The sequence below is a fragment of the Coffea eugenioides genome, chromosome 4, assembly GCF_003713205.1.
Source record: "Coffea eugenioides isolate CCC68of chromosome 4, Ceug_1.0, whole genome shotgun sequence".
Taxonomy (NCBI): Eukaryota; Viridiplantae; Streptophyta; class Magnoliopsida; order Gentianales; family Rubiaceae; genus Coffea; species Coffea eugenioides.
The window spans coordinates 12,786,729-12,808,032 of NC_040038.1; the positions used below are offsets into that span (position 1 = coordinate 12,786,729).

At 35.4% G+C, this 21,304-nt stretch overlaps 4 protein-coding genes and 1 long non-coding RNA gene across 5 annotated transcripts; 3 read left to right on the forward strand and 2 right to left on the reverse strand.

Moving 5' to 3' along the window:
- Positions 1-690: 690 nt before the first annotated feature.
- On the forward strand, positions 691-2,317 carry LOC113768119. Its single transcript, XR_003468055.1, has 3 exons — positions 691-886; positions 1,892-1,952; positions 2,054-2,317. It is a non-coding gene; the product is annotated as an uncharacterized LOC113768119 (long non-coding RNA).
- Positions 1,495-5,158, reverse strand: LOC113768118 (anthranilate phosphoribosyltransferase, chloroplastic-like). The gene is made up of 10 exons (XM_027312360.1): positions 4,631-5,158; positions 4,374-4,517; positions 4,116-4,277; positions 3,953-4,036; positions 3,086-3,274; positions 2,788-2,878; positions 2,618-2,677; positions 2,315-2,433; positions 2,007-2,141; positions 1,495-1,925 (listed from the first exon to the last, which is right to left on the reverse strand). Exons 1-10 carry the CDS (start codon positions 4,838-4,840, stop codon positions 1,884-1,886), a joined length of 1,236 nt encoding a protein of 411 aa, XP_027168161.1. The 5' UTR covers positions 4,841-5,158; the 3' UTR covers positions 1,495-1,883.
- Positions 5,159-8,322: 3,164 nt separating this feature from the next.
- LOC113768598 lies at positions 8,323-10,789 on the reverse strand. Its single transcript, XM_027313023.1, has 3 exons — positions 9,772-10,789; positions 9,539-9,589; positions 8,323-8,656 (listed from the first exon to the last, which is right to left on the reverse strand). Exons 1-3 carry the CDS (start codon positions 10,586-10,588, stop codon positions 8,607-8,609), a joined length of 918 nt encoding a protein of 305 aa, XP_027168824.1. The 5' UTR covers positions 10,589-10,789; the 3' UTR covers positions 8,323-8,606.
- Positions 10,790-12,793: 2,004 nt separating this feature from the next.
- Positions 12,794-16,529, forward strand: LOC113768215. The gene is made up of 5 exons (XM_027312482.1): positions 12,794-13,003; positions 13,872-13,976; positions 14,737-14,992; positions 15,150-15,227; positions 16,023-16,529. The coding sequence occupies exons 1-5, from the start codon at positions 12,962-12,964 to the stop codon at positions 16,157-16,159; spliced, it is 618 nt and encodes a 205-aa protein (XP_027168283.1). The 5' UTR covers positions 12,794-12,961; the 3' UTR covers positions 16,160-16,529.
- Positions 16,530-18,450: 1,921 nt separating this feature from the next.
- LOC113769070 (transcription factor ABORTED MICROSPORES) lies at positions 18,451-20,966 on the forward strand. The gene is made up of 8 exons (XM_027313553.1): positions 18,451-18,548; positions 18,622-18,801; positions 18,885-18,963; positions 19,074-19,142; positions 19,316-19,999; positions 20,082-20,390; positions 20,477-20,653; positions 20,754-20,966. Exons 1-8 carry the CDS (start codon positions 18,451-18,453, stop codon positions 20,964-20,966), a joined length of 1,809 nt encoding a protein of 602 aa, XP_027169354.1.
- Positions 20,967-21,304: the final 338 nt, after the last annotated feature.

The following is a 21,304-nucleotide window of genomic DNA, read 5'->3' on the forward strand; positions in this document are numbered from 1 at the left end:
TACACGATCTTACCGATCCTATTCAGATTCAAGAAATTTGCGATTTGCGATCTGGATCGATTTTGACTTTTTGGATCGTAGGATTGTACGATTCGGATCGGGATTGTACGATCCTACGATCCGAATAGCAATTTTAACAACCTATCATGTACTCTTTGGCTATGTAAGCAATGTTTGGTCCAGTTATTTGACTAGCACTGATGTTTATACAATTGGGACTTAATGAATTAGAATATTACATTATGGATTATGTAACTTTTTTTTTTTTTGCATGAGTGGGTTTAGATTTTCAAGCCAAATGTGCATTTCTGCATTTAGTCATATCATCTAACAAGTGCTTATGCATTAAGCATCTGGATTAACTAGTGTAAAGAATATTTTGTTTCTAATTCCTTGCAATTGCATATGATATGATAAATTCCCACAATTGTTTGTAAAGGTCCATTATACAAAACTTTTCCCAAAAGAAGAATGGTCCATTATACAAGAACTTCTTGCCTGCGTTCATTGATGCAACATGCATTTAAGAGGACAAATGGGTAGTTTTGAGCCCTACAGCTTTCCAGAATAGGCATTTATTGCAGAATGGTTGCGCCACCAATATCTGGTGAACAAAGCCATACGCATTGCAGCAATGCCCTTTTGCCTTTGTTGCTTATATATAGTTACATCAGTTCCAAAAGAGCATCTGATGCCATTTGTTTCCTTGTTTAACTTCTACAGTACAGTCTCCTTGCTTCCCTAGTTCTCTCCTTTCTTCACAGTATCAGTCTATTCTCCGAAGCGGTTTGCTCCTCTAGTTTTCTCCTTTCCTCGTATCAGTCTACTTTCCTTTATTTGCTACTTTTGTCTGCTGGAAGCCACGAGGACTTCTCTCTTACTGCAGGTAACTCCCACAACTTATGCTATTTGTTTACCTCAATCAAGGAGTCCAGGGAATCTTTTTTCAAGAAAGGATGTTGCATCTTTGATTGGTCTGCATTCCAAGTTTCATTTGACTTGCCTAAAAGGAAAAAAAGTTTCATTTGTCTTGAAACCTACTGCACCTTTAGTTTCAAGCCACAGATTAACCTGGTCTCAAGGGATAAAATTTTGCTCTCAAAATGACCCAAACTCCTAGTCTCCTTTCAATTTATCTGTCACTCTGCCTGCCAGTAGCAAATAACATGTAAAGCCAACGGACTTGAGTCTGTAAATGATGGAAGATATATACTAAATTTCGGTAATCATGTGTTCAGCAATACTCTTGTTTGGTGCTCTGAGATGCAAGTCCACTGTGCACCCAATAACCTCTAAAAATACTTAATTATCTTGTCATCTGGAAAAAGATTGGAAAGTGTCTTCTATGTTACCTTCTGACACACCCTATTAGATCATGTACAGAATTTTATGAATCTCTTCGTATATTTGCATTCGAAACTACAATGATGATTCAGTCGGATAAAAACATCATTTTGCTAGTTCTCCTATCTTTTTACACAGAAAACTGAAGCATGACAAACGCAAGAGTTTGTAATTAACTAATTATATCAAACCAAGTGTACAACAACAGATTACAGGAATTATGCGTGTTTATCTCTAGAAGGGTTCACTCACATTCGTTTGCCTTCAAATCACTACACGAAATACAACAACTCAATACTCTCTACTGAAGTTGGAAGTTCTTTGATGGATCCTACAAAACAAAAATTGTTTTTATTTCTTGTCCTGATCTTTCATATACATTCTTTGTGATCTGCATCCTCATGGATGGAATGGTGCAAAATATGTAAAGGGCAAGATGGTGATCAAACTTGCAGTGCTTGAACAGCTCTAAATAAACTTGACTCTGCGCTATGAATTAACTCTGTTGTGTGTTTTCATTACTAACACTTGCTATGAAATTATGCAGATATCAGAGTACTCTGTGCTTCTTCTTTCGCCTTCTGAAATGCAGGAAAAACTATAGTGAGGTATTGTCAATTTGGAAGCTGAAGAAATCATATAATTGAGTGCGCTGCACTTACATTTGAGACTTCTTTCCATGAATGAAGGGTTTTTAATGCTTTCCCAGATAACAATGTTTGCCGAGCCAAGGTCACTCCTTCAGACAGATCTTTAACGTGTCCGCTAACCAAGATGGCTGCTGCTGCATTTAGCACCTAACAGTTTCACAAGCAAGATGGGTTACAAAATCATGGCAAGTGAAACAAGGTAAACCTAAGGTGAAAAATATGTCCTAGTGTTATTTCATTGGTGCAAAATTTGATTGACAGATTTATTAAGACCGCTCCGAATTAGAACATAGAGTGATTAATCCTTATAAAGTACTTACAAATGCATCAGCAATGGCCCCTTGCTCACCAGATAGCACACGTCTCAGCACTTCTGCATTGTACTCTGGTCCTCCACCTCGCAAGGCATCCAAAGTGCAACGCGGAATCCCAAAGTCCACTATCAAAATAATGCGTGAGCTATTTGTCAGTAAATTTACAACAATATTATGCTAAAAGACGACGTGATAAGAACATTGGAAATGAGGAATCAGAAGTGATAACTTTGCACCTATTGCTGTATAATAATATGAACAAAAAGGAGATTGAATCCGCAGGATCGAGATAAAACGGAAAGTACTTACAAGGATCAAACGAGAACTTTTCAATCTCATCTGCTTTGACATCAAGAACTACCCCAGGCCCTGTTCATAATTTAGTGGGGGGCATGGTTTTTGTCAAATGTACCTAAAAGAGATTAAACCGTAATAATAGCCAGAAGAGAGACATTGACAAGATAAAGTTGGAGTTTTACCTAAGGGACTCATCTCATCCAGGCCCTCAGAGTGAACAACCAGTGCTCTTTTCACGCCAAATCTCTGAAGTGCGTTTGCCATTTTGTGGACCTGAAAGACCACCAAATGATAAATAATTAATCAAAAAGCTGGACAAGCTATGATAGGTATCATGCAAGTGTGCAAAGACAAGGTTGGACATTGGAGTTGGTGATTTAAGCATTCCTCCTGAAGTAGGAAGCTGCTAAAGTTCAGTTTTAAAAAAAAATACAAAAAGTGAGATCCTAAACCACAATGGCTGCAGAGTGAATTACATACCAAATCTTCTGTATATACACCCACGACAGCATAAGGTACTCTTGCTGGATTCAGCATGGGCCCCAGGATGTTAAAAACAGTCTTAACTTTTAGCTTCTTTCTAATCGGCCTAACAATCTTCATGGCTGGATGGTAGATTGGAGACATCATGAAACCAATTCCTGCTTCATTTACACACCTTTTCACACCCTAATTCAATATTCAGCCAAAGTAAATATTTGAAAGACACGACCCACCAAAAAAAACACTCCGTGCGGTAATGGCATTCATGTGTTTTGGGAAGTGATATTCATCAAAACAAATGGATGAACATGATAAGTCAGGCAGTCATTTGAACATCTTTGATGCCACAACAGTTTATTTGAATGTAAACTTTTCCCCAAGAGTATAACTTTGGTTGCAATCCAAATATAGAATATTAGGACCAGAGTTCACAGAGTATGACAGATTCTGCTCATTCGATACATGCAGTCAGAAAATTACACGTAAGCAAATAAATGGACTTGCAAGAGAAACGGCACAACAAAACAAGTGATGTATTCAGCACAAGAAGTGATAAACTTGAGAGTTTGAAAATGAACAATTTGCATGTAGCCCTGTTTAGTTGAGGCCATAGCAGCCAAGGAACAACAAAATATAACATTCACCTATTCTGGACAAATTATGCCAATGGATACCAGATAGCAAGACACTCTTCTAGCACAACTCAGGAAACCATTCTCAAGTAACTGATGAGTAATCTGCAGGCTAGCTTCCCACCAATTAAATGCTAAAGTTAAGTCAATGCAAGTAAAATATTCCACCTTTATATACTACAGAGGCAATTAACAAACTAATCTTTAACGAATTAGTTGAAATGCACATTACTTCAGGGTCCAATTCAATTGCAATTCCCAATTCTTCAAGGACATCAGCACTTCCACAAGCTGAAGAGCTTGACCTATTCCCTTGCTGCAATACAATTCTCAATGATCAATGCCACTTTTTCCAACTATCCAAAATAATAAAAAGGATATAAGAAAAGGCCTACTTTTGCAACTTTCACGCCACAAGCAGCAGCAAGAATAGAAGCACCAGTTGAGATATTCACTGTATTGGCACCATCACCACCAGTCCCAACAATATCTACGGCATCATCTAATCCTTCTACTTTCCGACAATGCTTTATCATTGCCCTTGCTAATCCTACCACCTACTCATCAATAACCATGATTACTATCAAATTTCAACATAGTTCAGAGGATTAAATTAAATTAAAAAAATAAAAGAAAATTGCAAGAACACTTACTTCTTCATAAGTTTCTCCTTTGGCCCGCAACAAAACAAGAAAAGCACTGAGCAATGCCTCGTCAGCACCATCCAACAAGAAGTCAAGGGATTCCTCAGCTTCAGATTCTGATAAGTCCACCCCACTTATCAAAGTCTCAATCAACTAATCACAAAATCCCATTCAGAACCAGAATCAGAATCATAGGCCAAAAGGGTTGTTCAAAGTAGGTCAAACGAAACACCAAAACAAACAGAAATTCAAACCTCTTGTTTTACCTGACTAAAAGAAGAAATGGATGATGAGAGCTGATTAGAACCAGTGACAGCCGAGAGAGCATTTGCGGACCTTCTTTTGATTGTTTCCCCAAAAGGGCTATTGAAAAAGATTGAATTTTTTAGCTCATACTTTATTGGAGCATTTTTCTGGGGTGAAACGGAAGACTGAAGTGAAGCTACAGAAAGATGACAATGCTGAAACAGGGCCATTACTGATAATCTATTCTATCCCCTCCCCGCCCTTCTGACAAAATAAATAAGGTACAAGTGGAAGAATGTGGTGCTTGTGGAGCTGTACCAGAAGGGGACCAATTTTAATGATGCTGAGTAAATTGGGGCTGCTATGATATCAAAATCATGGGCAAGTGGAGGCAGAATGGATCTTGCATATAAAGGAATCTTGTAGGGTCTTTAATTAGGGTTCTTAAATGGAGGGGGAGAGGAGTAATGGTTGCCGGTGGTGAAGAAGAAGATGTTGACAGGAAATTTTCCGTTGGCTCTGTCTGGGAGATTTTGCAGCGTATCGTGTTTGCTTTGACTTCTACAGTTTGGTAGGGGTTTATTGCTATATTTATTTACTAGTAAAAATGAACATAAATTAGGTGAATTTTTCTTCAAATTATGATTAAAAAAATTTTGCTAAGTGAATATTGTAAATATATTTGAAAATTAAGAAACTAAATTTACGAGTTCACTTAATCATGCTATCTTAAAGTTTGTTTCCTAATTAATGCATGATATATATATATATATATATATATACACACACACATTAACTAAGATCTTACTTTAACTTTTTTTAAAAAAATTAAAATTTGAGAAATACAATGAATTAATTCCTAGTTTGTACAAAATAATAGCTGACATATAACATAATTCTGTAGATTTGTACATATAAAAATAATAAGGTGATAAAATTTTAATAAATTTAATATACACATAAGGATAAGAGTTAAAAATTGACATAAATGTAATATAATATTTTTAAAAAATAGTAGTAATTTTAATCATATATTTAGTTGTGTACCTTTCAAATATATAAACATTTAATGTAATTTTACACATATTCTTTTTCCCGAACTTTTAGTTATTCTTTTAAAAATAAATTTCATATGCAAATATGTATAATATTTCATATTATATCCATTCCACATTTTACTAAAATACATCAGTTTTGTTTGGATTCTCCAAAAAATCAATTTTTGAAATACAATGCTATAATAATGTACCAAACAAAACAACTCATACATACAAAAAAAAAAAATCATATTTTGCTTTTCCGCCACCGCTCCTTTCCTCCCGCCTCCTTCTCCTCTCTTCTCTTTTTCTCTTTACTGCCTCCTTCTCTCACTCTCTTCTCCTGCCACCCTAGACCTCCTTCTCTCCTCCCCTTCCCTTCCTCCTCCTGCCACCCTAGACCTCCCCTCCCCTCCCGCAGCCGCGACTGATTGCAACCTTCCATTCACAACTAGGGTAGTGGCATTTCAATTTGAGAGGAGAGGGATTGGCGCTAGGTGGCGTTAGTAGTTGGTTCAATTTTTAAAAAATAAATTCTAAAAATATTTTAAAATATATTTTAAAAATATTTCAAAAAACATCACCAAAAATATTTATTATAAAAAAATTTTATAATAATATCACAATAAAATTTTTTAAAACACATCAAAAAACAACTAATTGATACGGAGCGGTACATCAAAAAAATCAAATTGTACATTGCCCAACTCAATTAAATCATAAACGAAGACCAAGGGGCAAGACGTATGCATGACTCACATGGTTTTGTTTATTCATTTCTTAAAAAAAAAAAAACAAAAGAAAAGAAAAACGGCAGGGTTGTGAAGTCAGTCACCAGATGTCGGCTTTGCGTACACGTGTGTTGGTAATGATTACCTAAATCAAACACGTGCAAGACTCTGCCTCCTCCTTTGGCTCTCTTGCATTCTTTTCTTCCAACCCCTTTTTTGGGTAAAATTAATGAATAAATTCAAATTTTAATAAGTGTCATTTATCTAAAATTAATATCATGTACAACTCAAATTTTATTTCTACAGTTAATTTTGTATAAAATGCCAAATTTGTCCTACTCAAATGCAAAATAATTTGGACCTAGAAAAGAATAATTTTGGCATTTTAAGAAAAGTTTTGTGAAAATAAATTGTGGTCTATAGCACTATCATTTGCCAAAAACTTTGATACATTTTTTTTTTTTTATTTTGGTCTCCGAACAAAAGTACAAGCATTGTGGATGAGTTTCTAATTCTATTCATAAACAAATAACCTTGGCAGAAATATCAAACTGTAGTTGCTACCTTTTTACTACATGTTTTTGAAATATTTATATAAATTTTCAACTTTTATGAGATTCCATATAATTGAAAAAATTTCCTCTGCCCATCTTAGCATCAACCGTCTTTCGCCTTCCTTTTGGCATGCTTTCGTTTCCAAATTCTGAATTATGCACAATGTATTGTAACTTTTTTAAATATCTGTTAAATTAGATATATATATATATATATTATTTTTAATGCATGTTTATTTTGCTATCGGTGCGGGTTTCTGTGATATAAATCAAATCATATCGGACAATTTTCGATAATTTTATTAATGAATTTTGCTTCTTATCCAAAAAAAAAAAATTTCCAACATAATGTTGTTCAATCAATACATTAATAATCCCATATACTTTAGTTACTCTATTGTTTATTTTTTATGCATTAGATTATTTTTTTCCCTTTAACATAGCAGCTGGAAAAAATATGTTGCAACAACGATAGAAATGATATTCCATGCCAATTTGAAGGAATGTTATATATTGTACTAACTCTTTTAATTCTCGGTTTCTTGGTTGAAGGTTTTCAAATTTAATAATTGAATCATAATTTTGATAGTTGAATAATTGTCACCTAAATATTTTACCCCTTTTGAATGGTACACAACACAAGGTGAAATGTTACTTGTTTTTGGGGTGTGAATGAAAGTTTTAAAATTATAAAGGTACAAAATTTAAAAACCAAAAAATATCTAGGCAACTTCTCGATAGCCACTAGGTCCACCACAATGTCTGCCCACACTCTTTTTTCTTAACTAGTACTCAAGCCAACATATATACCACTGCAAGTGCAATTAAAGAAGAAAATATTAGTAAAATTTTTTTAGTATATAAGTTAAAAATTATTTTCATGAAAATTATTTTCATATTATTTTGATAATACATATGTAGAAAATTCACCAAAATAAGATGTACAAATTGATTATTATTTGGTAATAATCTATAACTATAATTGACAGTTGCCAATGAAAATTAAGATTTATTAACTAAGTTGAAATATAAAATAATAAGAAATAGATGTTAACGGGTAGAAGGACATATGGAGAGTGAGTAGTTATTAAGGGTAGTTTAGAAATAACATAAAGCAATAGAATTTTTTTGAAATATATATGATATAAATAGTTATGATAGAATTTGCATCAAAAGCTTCCTCCCTTTAATATACAGTATAGATAGTTTCTTTACAGGTTTTTTTGTTTTGCATCTTGTTCAGTGAATGCTACCCATTGTTGAAATTTTGTATTAGAGTTTAGGCATGAAATATTCACAGATAAAAGTATCAAATTGCAAGTAGCTAATTAAGAAAGAACTAGACAATATTATATTTCAAGCTTCACAAAAAGGTGTTGATTCCTAGAGATGCATAAACCTATCCTTTCTTTGGTTTTCATTTCTCAATAGTCAAAATGCAAGTTCTCTTTTACAGGAGATTAAGATCTCAAGATATGCATAAATTTTCCCCTTCTTCATTTGATTCACAAAAACCTCTCCCTTGTTGATCAATAATACACTGAGCTGTGAAAATGGGGATGCTAGCATATCACAAGTAAAAACAAAATTTCCTTTTTTTTTTTTGGGTTGCTATTATACTAGATGGCATAATTATACTCAGCATTTCTTGCCCAAAAAGATTTTTTATCTCTCTTACTGAAGGCTGGGGAGATTTCTCCAAATAATTTCAGTCATCAAGAGGCCTGCAAAAAAATTTGGGGTGTTAATTGAGTGGAATGTCAAATACTTTTAATAACCAATGACAAGAATAATAGTAGAATCAATTAGAATCCCTTAAATTATTGATACAAGTACAATTTGCATCTTAATCCCTTCAAGTCTCCTTTCATGTTTTTTCTCTTCTTGTCTCCTTGTTAATTTCATTTTTCTTTTTGGCATGAGACATTGAGAATTTTTAAGAATAACTAGCAAATACAAACAAACCAACATAATTTCTAGGACTTTTTCTCATAGAATTCTAAAAGTGTCTTATAAATGTTTCTTCAAATTTTTGAGTTCCAAAATCATGTCAAAGAAAAGAGGCCAGTTTAATTTCGAAACAGTTAAGGTAAGTTTCAACTTTAACCACTAGATTAAAACCTCTACTAAACTAAAGTTCTTTGATCTTAGTCTAGTAACTAAGGTTTATCTCCCTTATCCTTTCGCACTTCTTAAATTCCACACCTATCCTACTAGACAAAAGATAAATAAATAAAAAGCCCAAAAAGGGAAAACTAAAGCCAATTGAATGCCGTTTATAGATTATTTAGCTCCAATATCTAAAACATTTATATTTGGTGCTCACCTCTCATATTTCTTAGAAAGGGGAAATTCTATTTGTAGGAGTTTCTAATTCTATGCATTGTATAGCAAATAGACCTCATGAGGAGTTATGCACTACTTTCTGACAATTATATTGTGGAGACCACAAAAAGTCCAGTTTAACCCAAATATGGAATTTCCACTTAAAAACTCCTTCCTTCCTACAAGTTTCTAAATATGAATGACATGCCAATTAGATCTTTGTCTTAAATCTGAAATGAAAACTGAAATTGGTAGTCACCTAATGGAAATTTAGACCATACCTGCTAATGCATCCATGAAAGTCCATCTTATTCTGTTGGATGTTGAGTGGACTGCATTGCACAAGAATTCAATTGCTAAGAACAAAGACCTTTAACCAAAACATCACCAGAAATTGAATAGCCAACAAGTGTAATCATGATGCAGGCTACATCAAAGAAACCCTTACTAGTCTTTGATGTTGGAAATCAAACCAAGTTGAAAAAAGTTTCCATTTAGACCATAACAATCATACCTGAATCACAATTTGAGGTGGAATTCCAGCTTCCACACATGCACAAATCACTATTGCCATCAATATCAAATCCACAAGTCCCACCTGTGGCCTCACATGCTTTGCAGAAGGCTTCATTCCCTTGTATAGAATACTTCACCCTGATCCCATAAGACCAACCATCAGGCCCTGAAAGTCTCAGGGGTGCTAGACTATAAGCACTGCTATACCCCTGGCAACCAAGTTTTGTAAGATTCACAGCTTTAATAGCCTCAAATGACACTGCACAACACTCGGGAGGACCCGATCCATACACCGGGCCAACCCGTTTAGGCCCGATTATGTCCCAGGCAGGACAGTTATAGTACTCCTCACATCCCATCCCTGAAACATTTCCACAAGGCAAGTGCTTCCCTGGAAAACCTTCAAACAATGGTGACTCAGCTGAGCATTCTATCAGCATGAACACATTATCTGTAGTAGGATTTAAGAAGGGGGATCGCCACTGCTCGACTACAAAGCCGTTGCCTCGGCCTCCTAGCACGATTGAGTCACAGGTTGACATGTGAGGATCGTGTAATGTGAGAGATTGGTAAGCATAATCGATGTCTAAAACGCGATATGATCCTGAGCTGATGTGAAACATAAGTACATCATTGATGCAGAATAAGAGGTCCCGGAAGCCTGGATGGCCACAACCTGATTGAGTTGCAAAAGGGTAGTCAACTGTTAGGTTCCCACAATAAGATCTACATGTCTGAGCATTGCCATGGCTGAGAACTACTGGGATTATTGCCTGAAATAGAACTAACAGAATGAACATGAGGAGGCAAGCCATGGATGAAACTCTTGATATTGACAGAGATGAGAGTAGTTGATTCCTGAAGGGAAAAAGGAAGACTGTATAGGAGAAGATACAGTTATTTTAATCTGCTTAGTGAAAGAAAAAAGGATATTAGAGGAAGCAATGATTCTTTGCTTAAGCTGAAGAGTTTGGAACCTCATTCATATTCACATGTTGGGGGTGAAGAATTTGATTGATTTGTATACAGGTTTTAACTTTTAAGTTGCTTTATGAGGAGGAGATTGTGGTTTCTTTCAGAAGATTTGGCTGACTTTTGAGCTTGTATGCTCACTTTAATATGCTTTTTGATAGTAAAAATTTTGAAGGATATGATGCTGCTGGTTGCTTTCTGATAAAAAATTATATGGACATGCTATTGACATTATTGTTGTTGTTACTCCAGGTTGCAGGTGGTCCAACAACACATCGATTTCATTGAAGATGAAATTCCACAATTACTACTTAGTGGTATTCTACAGCAGAGAGACTCTGACGTGTGTAAACCAGGAAGCTCAGAATCTGAGAGGGAGAAAAAAGGAATTACATCCAAGAAAGAAAATTGAAGCAGGTTCTATCACTAAAATAAAAGTGAAAAATCTAGAGAGCCCCTAAATTATCATCGTTGTCCATTTTTGACCCTGATCTATTTTTTTGTCTCCGACTGGCCCTGAACAATTAAAAGTGTATACTTTAAGGACTTTTGGTCATTTTAAACATAAATTCTACTAGAATCCAAGGGCATTTTTGTTCGATCATAATCAAAATCATTGAGAATTTAATAAAAAGTATCGAGAGTAGGAGTAGAAACCCTGAAAAGAAAAAATCCTTCATTTTCCTTGAATCTTCATCAAATTTCTCTACAAAATTTCTAAATTCACTGATTTCATACCCTACTGGCCAAAGTTTCATCAAACTTTTCATGTCCCTCTCAAGTATGAAATCAATGAATTTGGAAAATTTATGGAGAAATTTGACAAAGAGTTTAAGGAAAATGAAGGGTTTTCTTTTTTTTTTTTTGGAATTTCTACTCCTGCTCTCAATGCTTTGATTAATGTTGGACAAAAATGCCCTTCGATTCCATCTGGATTTATGTCTAAAATGGCCAGAAATCCTTAAACTATACACTTTTAATTGTTCAAGGGCTAATTAGAGACAAAAAATAGATCAGGGGCCAAAAGTAGATAATGATGATAATTTAGGGGCTTCTCGGGTTTTTTACTCCTAAAATAACCATCACTAGTGTCTATGATTGCAGGAAGAGTCTGAACTCCAGCACATGAACAATTTAAGAGGGAGGATAGTTTTGCTCCCAAACTTCTAAGGTCAGTCCAACTTTGCTAATCTAGTAACTTACTTTATTTCATCCTAGAAGAAAGAAGTATAAATGTTAAAGCTCTGGTAATGTGGCACCCATGTTTTTTTTTTTTTTTTTTTTTTTTGATTAGATCTTAGCATCTCTTGCACTTAATAATTTTTTATTACACAAATACTTCGCAATTTCAACAACTACTTTGCTAAGCAATTTGACCATGTAAATGAAATCCTAAATGATGTCTACATAACTAAGGACGGAAAAAAATTTTTATTGAGAAAAGGATTGTGAGTTTTGCTTTAATTGACTAATGATAGGGCTGAAACTTGAAAGATGAATCGACTTACTTAATATTAGAATTGTTAAGAATTATCAAGTTAAATATTTTAAAAAATCAAGTTATACACTGACAAACTCTAACACTAATAATTACTTTTAAATTTAGACTCAACTCTTCGATTTGACTCGACAAATATCAAGCAAGTTTGGTACAAAAGATAAAATAAGTCAAACTTATATGTAATTTCAAGTTATTAAAATAATAAAATAATTTTGTATACATTGATGGAATTGAATGAATGTATATCATATTATTTGAATTTAAATTTTAAATATTAAAATTTACATACATGATATGCATTTATTCTCGTTTATATATACAGTATTAGTATATAAAAGATTTATTCGATAATTTTGTCGTAAAAAATATTAAATAAAACAATATTAATTTTAATCATCAAATATTCGGTTCCATCAGGGTCCGTTTTGGGCGTTTATTAATTATTACCCGGTAGCTAACCGATGGATCTAATTATTACCCGATTTAGCTCGGGTGGAGCCTGGTTCCAACCGACCCGTTACTGTTTTCCACACACTCGAAACTACTACTGCCTACAGTCTAGAGGCGGAGCCACTTGCCCCTCGTCCTTCAAACCGGCGACGCTTGGAAATTCAGACGTTAGTCCACCGGCCGTCGCCTCAATCGGTCGCTGAAGAACCTGCACAGCTCTCCCCACCTCCCAACAAATTGATTGAGATATTAGGGTTTCATCATTATGGACACCCCTGAAAAACCAACACAGGAAACTGCTTCAAAAGTAAGCATTTGCCACTCATTTTTTTATTTTTCCATTCCATTTGCTGGGTATTTGTGTAGTTTTTTTTTCGTCATTTCCATTTACCGTTGAATTTTTGTGGAACTTTTTCCTTCATTCCCAACTCGTATACGCTATACTGAATAGAAGAAGTTGGGATTTTGTGCGGAAATGATCAGGTTTGGATGCAATTAATCGTAAAGGAAATTGTTATTTCGACTGTGGTTCAATTTTAGTAATATTTTTGCTAGTTGGTAATTACTGTATATTCTTTTGCGGATGGAGTAGTTAAGGAGAGAGTTTGATTCTCGTGCATCTCATTTTGATTTTCTTAGTGTCTGAGAAAGGGAAAAGAAAAGGAAAAAGAACGAAAAACCCTGTCACAAGCATATTGAGAATCCTCTTTATATTTAAAATATGATCTAACGAGTATAAAACCAATGTATGTAATTTTAGAATTGAAAAAGTAGTATTGGACTGAGAATTATAGCCATGATTAGTGGATTAGTATTAAGCATTGGCAAAGTGATGAAACAAATTCTAATTTCCCAAGTTTTGGACTTGATGAAGTAGCAGCTACCCCGTGTGTATGTGTGTGTGTGTTTTTTTTGGGGTGGTTTTGGAGGGAGGGGGAGAGGGCCTAAATATTCGTTTTATAGTGCAGTACGTTGTTGTACCGGTAGAAAAACCTGTTTAAGACTAGTCATAACATGATTTTGCTGTAGTTTTGTACTAACTGTATTGATACTGTGAAATATACAATGATTGTAGTGTCGAATGACACTGCAGGTTGATGATGACAAGGGAGACAAAATTGTGTATTAGTAGAATAACTCTTTTCTATTTTTTTTTTTTTTGCCCCTCTTGAAAGGAAACTAGAAAGATGGCTGGAACAGTCAACTGGGGTACGGCAACTGTCATTGGAATATTTGCTGGCATGTTATATGGGGGTAGCAAGGAGGCATCTGCTTCTTCTGTAAGTATGCTTCAGGATATATATTTATTATTTCATCTTGTTGCATGAGAATATTTAAGCTTCACACCATTTGCTGAAGGGTATATATCCTGTCTGGCCTGCTGTCCGATTCAGTTCTGGATAGAGAACAGGCATTTATTTTGGTTGTTTAGGGTCAGTTTTTGATTTTCCTAGAAATGGATAGCTTTATGATCTCTTGAATTTCGTGAGCTTTTATCTCATTGTAGGATCACATTTATGCCTTGTGCCATTCTTGTCGAGTCAAAAACATGTTTAGTGTCTTTGACAATGAGAAAAGAAATTTTTTTTTTGGAGAAATTTTTGTACAACCATATTTTCACATTCAGGACTGCCAGATGATGAAGTTAAAGTCTTGGAATTTCATAGAAGGGAGTGACTTTTACCAAGATAGTATAATCCAGCTATTTTAGCAAACAAATATATTGTATTCTGTCAACTATAATCTGAAATAGAATATGATTTTTTTTTCTTTTCTGTTTTACTTCATCAGAGTAATTTGCAGATGAGCAATGTTGGTCAGCTTTTGAAAATTAGTGCAATTTTATATCTTGCATTATCATAGCTTAGTTTATATCTCCATTACAAATCTGATGGTGTATAGCCATTTAATTATTTTTCTGGTAATTTTTGAACAAGTATTGCTCATTAGATACTTCTATAAGATGTGATTTAGTTGGACTTTTCATACTTTCTGTTATAAACTTTAAATTTTAAGACATTTTTGTCTTGTTGTACCCAGAGTAAAGATGCTGAAGTAATGTTGAAGATGGGAAGCACACCAGATAAACGTGAACAGTATCGACTGATGCGAGATGCTATGGAGAAAAGATTTATCCGAGTTACTCGGGGCTCTATAGTTGGTGGAGTTCGCCTTGGGATGTTTACTGCTGCTTTTTGCAGCTTACAAAATCTACTTACTGAAAAACGAGGGGTGCATGATGTTTATAACGTTGTGGGAGCTGGTTCTGCTACTGCTGCAACCTTTGGTCTAATTAGTAAGAACCCCTTTATCTCTCTGTGTTTATGTCTTTCTTTTTCTTGATAGTCACTTTAGGGGTGCATAACACGAAGGCTGGTTTTATCCATTTACACCTTATAGCAACAGAAATTATTATTTGTCTACTAAAATTCATGCATTCCTTCTGTTTGTAGTGCCAGGATCACTCCTTTGGCGTGTAAGGAACGTGATGCTGGGATCAGCTTTGGGTGCAGCAGTTTGTTTCCCTCTTGGTAATATAATTAACCTTGACTGTTTCACCATCAAATCTGCTTTCTAGTTTATGAAGGGTGTCATAAATCTTTCTTCCTCTCATTCTTCATTTTGTGAGCTGTGGAAAATTCAGTATCATCATACCTGTTGCCGTAAATTGATTGACAAAAAGTTTCTCCTTCAATTTCTCATTTTGTTTTTTAGCTATGGTTTTTGTTTCTGATGTTTCTTCAGTCTGTCAATTTGGGATATTAATTTTCCGCTACAAATGAAGGATCAGGAATAATTAGCAAGCCTCCTCTCGACCCTTCTCCCCCAATCCAACCCCTACCTCTGCATGCATGAACAGAATTGAAGTCAAAGGAGGCAAAGTATATTGAGGCCTAAGAACTTGATCCCTGAATAAGATTAAGTTTGTCACTCATGGACATTTGTCTCCCATAACTAGTGATTAAGAAGCTTCAAACGTATTTTACAGGAATCTTCTTGTGATCATGAAACTTTAGCTACCAAATTAGCTTGATTCTCATTCAAACTTATAGCTACCAAATTATGCTCTTCAATGCTATTGCACGCATGTCATGCACAAATGTTTGAGCGAGCTAAGTTTAGTTGTGTGGCATTATGGAACTTTCTTTTCTATTGCTTGACTTTACAACTTCCTTGTTTCAACATCTGATGTTATTGGTCCACCCTTATTAAAGTTTCAGATTCGGATCTTAATGTTGTATTAAGAGGAAAATCAGTTGGAAAAGGTCGACAGATGTTTGTGGGGAATAACACAACTAAAAGTCTAATGAACCATTTTACTGCAGGTTGGCTTCATTTGAAGCTTGTAGAAAAAGCAAATGAAGAGAAACTGGCTACTACTTATGATAAGAGTGATCCTACAGGAGGAAAGACCGGTGTTGGTGCTGCAATTCAGAGGCTTGAGGGGCAGTTAAGTAAATAAACCACTTGGTTTGCTCAGTCTTTAGTCAATAGACTTTTGGGCAAAGCAGCACTGTTTTAACAGTTGGGAACAAAATCCAGTTCCGCCAGAATGCTTGCGAAAGCTGCCAGAGATGGAGAGGACTCGCGACAGCTCTAAGTTCTCAGCAATGAAATCCTTTTTGTTTTCAGCTCCTTTGGTCACGAGGAGCAGAATAGGCTTTTTTGCTTTCACTAATCTCTCTTTTTGCTGGGGAATAATTTTTTCCCCTTTGGAAATCCTGCCTTTCTTAGAATTATACATGTATATTTGCATGACTCGTGGTGGTCGACATGACGTAGAAATGATGTAAAATCACCATCAACTATAATAAGAAATAACTTTTGTCTCAGCGGGGCATCCCACAAATTTGGTGATCTAGCCATAGACCACCTTAGCAATTTTGTTTTGTAGTGCAGGAAGGTTCAAATCCCTTGATTCTGTGATCCAAATATTGCTATCAGAATATGCATTTTCTCTAACTAATCCATTATAAATTTCTACCATGAAGGTTATTTTAATCCTATGTTATCGGAGTTGGAGCTCATATAACACGACCATACATGCAAAATTATGGGACTATTTTTTCCTTGGGAGGATCGTTTTGGTTATGCCAGAAAGAAAATTTTGTCTTGGGCAAAACCTAGTAGTTGCAAGTTTGGCTGCAAAGTTGAATTAATAGGCTTTGGAAGAAGAGATACCAACTTAAGCAATATTCAGTAAACGTTTTAAAATGTAATTAGACGTATACCATCAAGCGTTGTCTTAGCACTAATATAAATGTTTCTTTATTCTGGGGTAACTTAGTGATAAAAAAGTATAACAAAAACAATATTTTACCACTGAGCCCAATTTCGTGGGTTCAAGTCATGCAGTTCCTGCTAATTTTAGATGATTTTACAACATATAGTCTATAACTTTAAGTAAAAATATCAATAATCTAATGCCATATGACAATGAGTTTAAATAAGATAGAAGGGCAGGCAAAATTATTGGTGCAACCGTTTTTAAACCATGTAAGAGTTCTTATAGAAATGTTAAATTTAATTATTTCTCATGTGAGACTGTATATTTCAGTTGAATAAAAGTAACGTGACTTTTTTTTAGTCTCTATGTTTTGAATTTTTGCATTATTGACAGAATCTGGGCCATGAACCTTTTGGGATGGTTGTCGGCAACAACTTATGTGTCCATTGTCAGGAAATTAGAGGTCACGGTCCACGAGTTTAAGTAGAGAAGACCCCAAAAGAAAAAGGAAAAAAGGTCAAAAAAAAAAAGTGTTTTCTAGTTTCACATTCTGCTCCATGCAAGGATGCAAATGCCTAAGCCTTATTTTAGTATTGTATTTGAAAAAAAAAAAAAAACTTTCATCTTGAGTCTGAACTGATTTTCTTTCATCAGGGAGGCAAGAGTTTCAATTCCTGATTTCCGGCATGTACAAGCTGAGGTGTGAGAGAGTGCCAAACTCAAACAAATGAAAAACTTTCAAGGTAGTTAGGGCTTGTACGCCATCATAGCTCATGCAATATGTCCCTGCCATCATCCCAACAAATGGTAAATATTCCAATGGAGTAATGGTAGCAGTTTTTAACAATTTTGTACACTATAATAAACCAACATATACACCATCAATTAAAAGAAAATCATGAAAAAGGCCATAACTGTATGTTGATTATGTCATATACTTTGTGTTTTGGGAACTTCTTTCAAATGTTATAAGTTGTAACGAACCCAAGTTTCCCTCTTTGTCATGCATCAGCTGCTGCTTACCTACCAATATAACAGCAGCCAACTATATTTCTACATTTAAAGGAAAAGGAGAAAGGAGACTGTCAATTACAAGGAGACAAGTGATCACTTTGCTTCCATGCATGGTTCTCCAAATCATAAACTCCGATATTAAGTAGACAGAAAGTATCTTTTTCTGCATTTGCTGAGATGGGATTCTTGGAATGATGATGGTATCTGGGATAATGCATCAGTTAGACATCGCTTTCAACTGAAAATTTATGGGCTTGTGGTGCTGTGTTTTATGCTTCATATTGATATCTTGCTCTTTTCTTCTTGTATCTTCCCTTTGTTGTTCAGTCAAAAGTAGTAGTGCCAAAGACAATTTAAGCAAGACAAAGCAGTCTACTTGGACAGGTGCTTTGAAACATAATGAAAATGACATAATCTTCTGATTCTCTGACCAATTCCTATTTCCAATCTGTATTGATTATCTAAGCAAATAGTACTTACTACGCATGCTCGGATGTTATATGATAGGAAATATGAACCTAGTCCAGAACTTCACAGAACGGTTGAGGCCGATATTGGGCTTGAAAAGTTGGGATTACTTTGCCATTTGGAGGTTGACTGAAGATCAAAGGTAGCATGCATTGTAATCTATGCCATGCATAATGAATAGTCTCTCCTATACTCAAAATTTAGTTTTGTCACAGGTCTCTTGAGTTGGTGGACTGCTGCTGTGCTGGAACTGAGAATATCCATAGTGGTGAAGAACTTTTCCCTCTTTCTCCTTCCCTTCCTTGCAGAGATGTCATCTATCAGCATCCAAGAACCAAAGCCTGCGATTTGCTAGCACAGCTACCTTCTTCAATTCCTCTGGATTCTGGCTGCGGGTAAGCCTCCTATGGAACTTGATTTTCATATTCCATCTATATGATTCTTTGAATCATTGGATCATAATGGCCAATTTTTGCAGCATGTATGGAGAGACTTTGATGTCTAACCAGGCCAGATGGTTGAACTTCTCGCCTAACGTGGATTCGTCCCTTTCTGGAGTAAGATTTAGTCCTCAGAATGAGTTTTCGTGAGTACCAAACTTCCCATAATTAAGCAGCCTCCTATGCAATGCTAGAATAACCTGTTCTTTTATGTCACGTGACTACAGAATTCAATGGGAACGAGAGTTTTGACTCCGGTACCTGGTGGACTGGTTGAGTTTTATGTTGCTAAGCAGGTAAACTCTTTTGTCTAATTTCTTCCCTCTTCATGTGATTTAGGGAAGCCTATTTCTATTTCATCAGGACTGATTTTGCCTCTGATAACTAATAAATATATGCAACTATAGATATGAAATTTTGGTTCCTGTTGAATGTACTTTCTAGTGTATTTCTCATATTTCTGCTACAGGTACCTGAGGATCAAGAAATTATTGAATTTATTACGGCTCAGTGCAACATCTCTTTGGAGCAGCAGTCCATATTCATTCATGCAGACACAATTCACTCAAGCTTCTCAGCAAATGTGGATGGGCTTCATGCAGTTGAAGGAAGTGACGGAAAGGCCTCATGCAAAATTTTCAGTTCACCAGTTAATCCCTCTACGGGGAAACAAACCCTGGAGCTGCCTTCTGATGTATCCATGGATCAAATACACTTGAACCATTCTCCATTGAATATCGCGCAAGCCTTTAGTTATATTTCGGATAATGCCGGAAGCAAGAATGATACGATGTTCTATGAGGGAACACATGAATTGAATACTTTTACATCTTCCATGGAAAATGGAATCCAGGATATGGAGGCAGCATTGCAGAAGCACATGATGAGCCAATCAGGAAACATGCTTATGCAAATGATGGAACCCTTACCTAACAAGGAAGATCAAGGTAATGAAAATGATTCTTACAAACAGGAGAATGGTCCTTCTAATTCAGTCTCTGACAGTGATCCAAATGATGATGAGGATGATGCCAAGTATAGAAGGAGAACAGAAAAGGGACAATCCAAAAATCTTATGGCTGAGAGGAAGCGTAGAAAGAAGCTTAATGATAGGCTCTACGCCCTCCGTGCCTTGGTCCCTAAAATTTCAAAGGTAACAATATCAGGCTATAGTAATGAGCCTAAAATCAATAACCATGATTAGTTTCTTATCTATGACTTGAAATGTCTTACAGTTGGATAGAGCTTCCATACTTGGGGATGCAATTGAGTATGTGAAGGAATTACAGAAGCAAGTAAAAGATCTCCAGGATGAGCTTGAAGAGAACTCAGACGATGAGGATCCGAGGAACTCTGGAATAACCAATAATCCAAACATTCTCCCACCAAATGTGTTTCAGGGAAATGGGATGAACTTTGGAGTATATAAATCTGAGCATGAAACTACCTCAAATGGAAATCATAAGAGAATATCAGGTAATGGTGGCACGGATCTGTCAAGTCAGGAACCGGAGAATATTGCTGATAAGGTGCAGCAAATGGAGGTATAACCACTTCTATACTCAATTATAGTGCTGATTTTTTGTTGTCCAATTTTTCTTTCATCATGATGCATAGTTCACATTTGTAGCCACAAGTGGAAGTTACACAACTGGATGGGAATGAGTTCTTTGTCAAGGTATTTTGTGAGCATAAACCAGGTGGATTTGTTAGGTTGATGGAAGCCTTGAATTCAATTGGTTTGGAAGTCAACAATGTAAATGCAACCAGACACACATGCCTAGTGTCATACATCTTTAAAGTGGAGGTAATTGTATATGCTTCCTCTGGATTGAATTGATTAATTTGTCTAACCATGAATAAGTGGATGAATGTAATCGTTGCCTTCTTACTTCTTATGATTTCAGAGAAAGGACAGTGAAATGCTCCAGGCAGATCATGTTAGGGAGTCCTTGCTCGAACTAACTCGAAATCCATCTAGAGGGTGGTCTGATATGGCTAAAGCATCAGAAAATGAAGACAAAATGGATCTTTACCAACTCCACCACCACCACCACCACCATTCCCGCCTTCACAACCACCAAATCAATTCTCACCACCTCCAACATCTGCATAACTAATTAAGCACAATAGGAATAGCAGTTGTCCTTCTATTGATGTTATATTAATCGAAAAAGAATGATTTATGAGCTTCATTATGATATGATATGATATGATATGAAATAAGATGAAGCTTTGTAAACCCCTCATGACAGTAATTAATAAGACTATATCTCTTGGCAAGTAACCTCTAAATGTGTGTTCCAAATTTGCAGCAAGGACGTAGATGATCTCAACTATAAAAACTCATACCTCACTGGAATTGCTGCCATTAATTTGGGACGAAAACAAATTTGGATTACATGTTTATAGCTCGATAGTTTCAGCCTAAGATTTTTTTAGACTGAGGATGCAATTT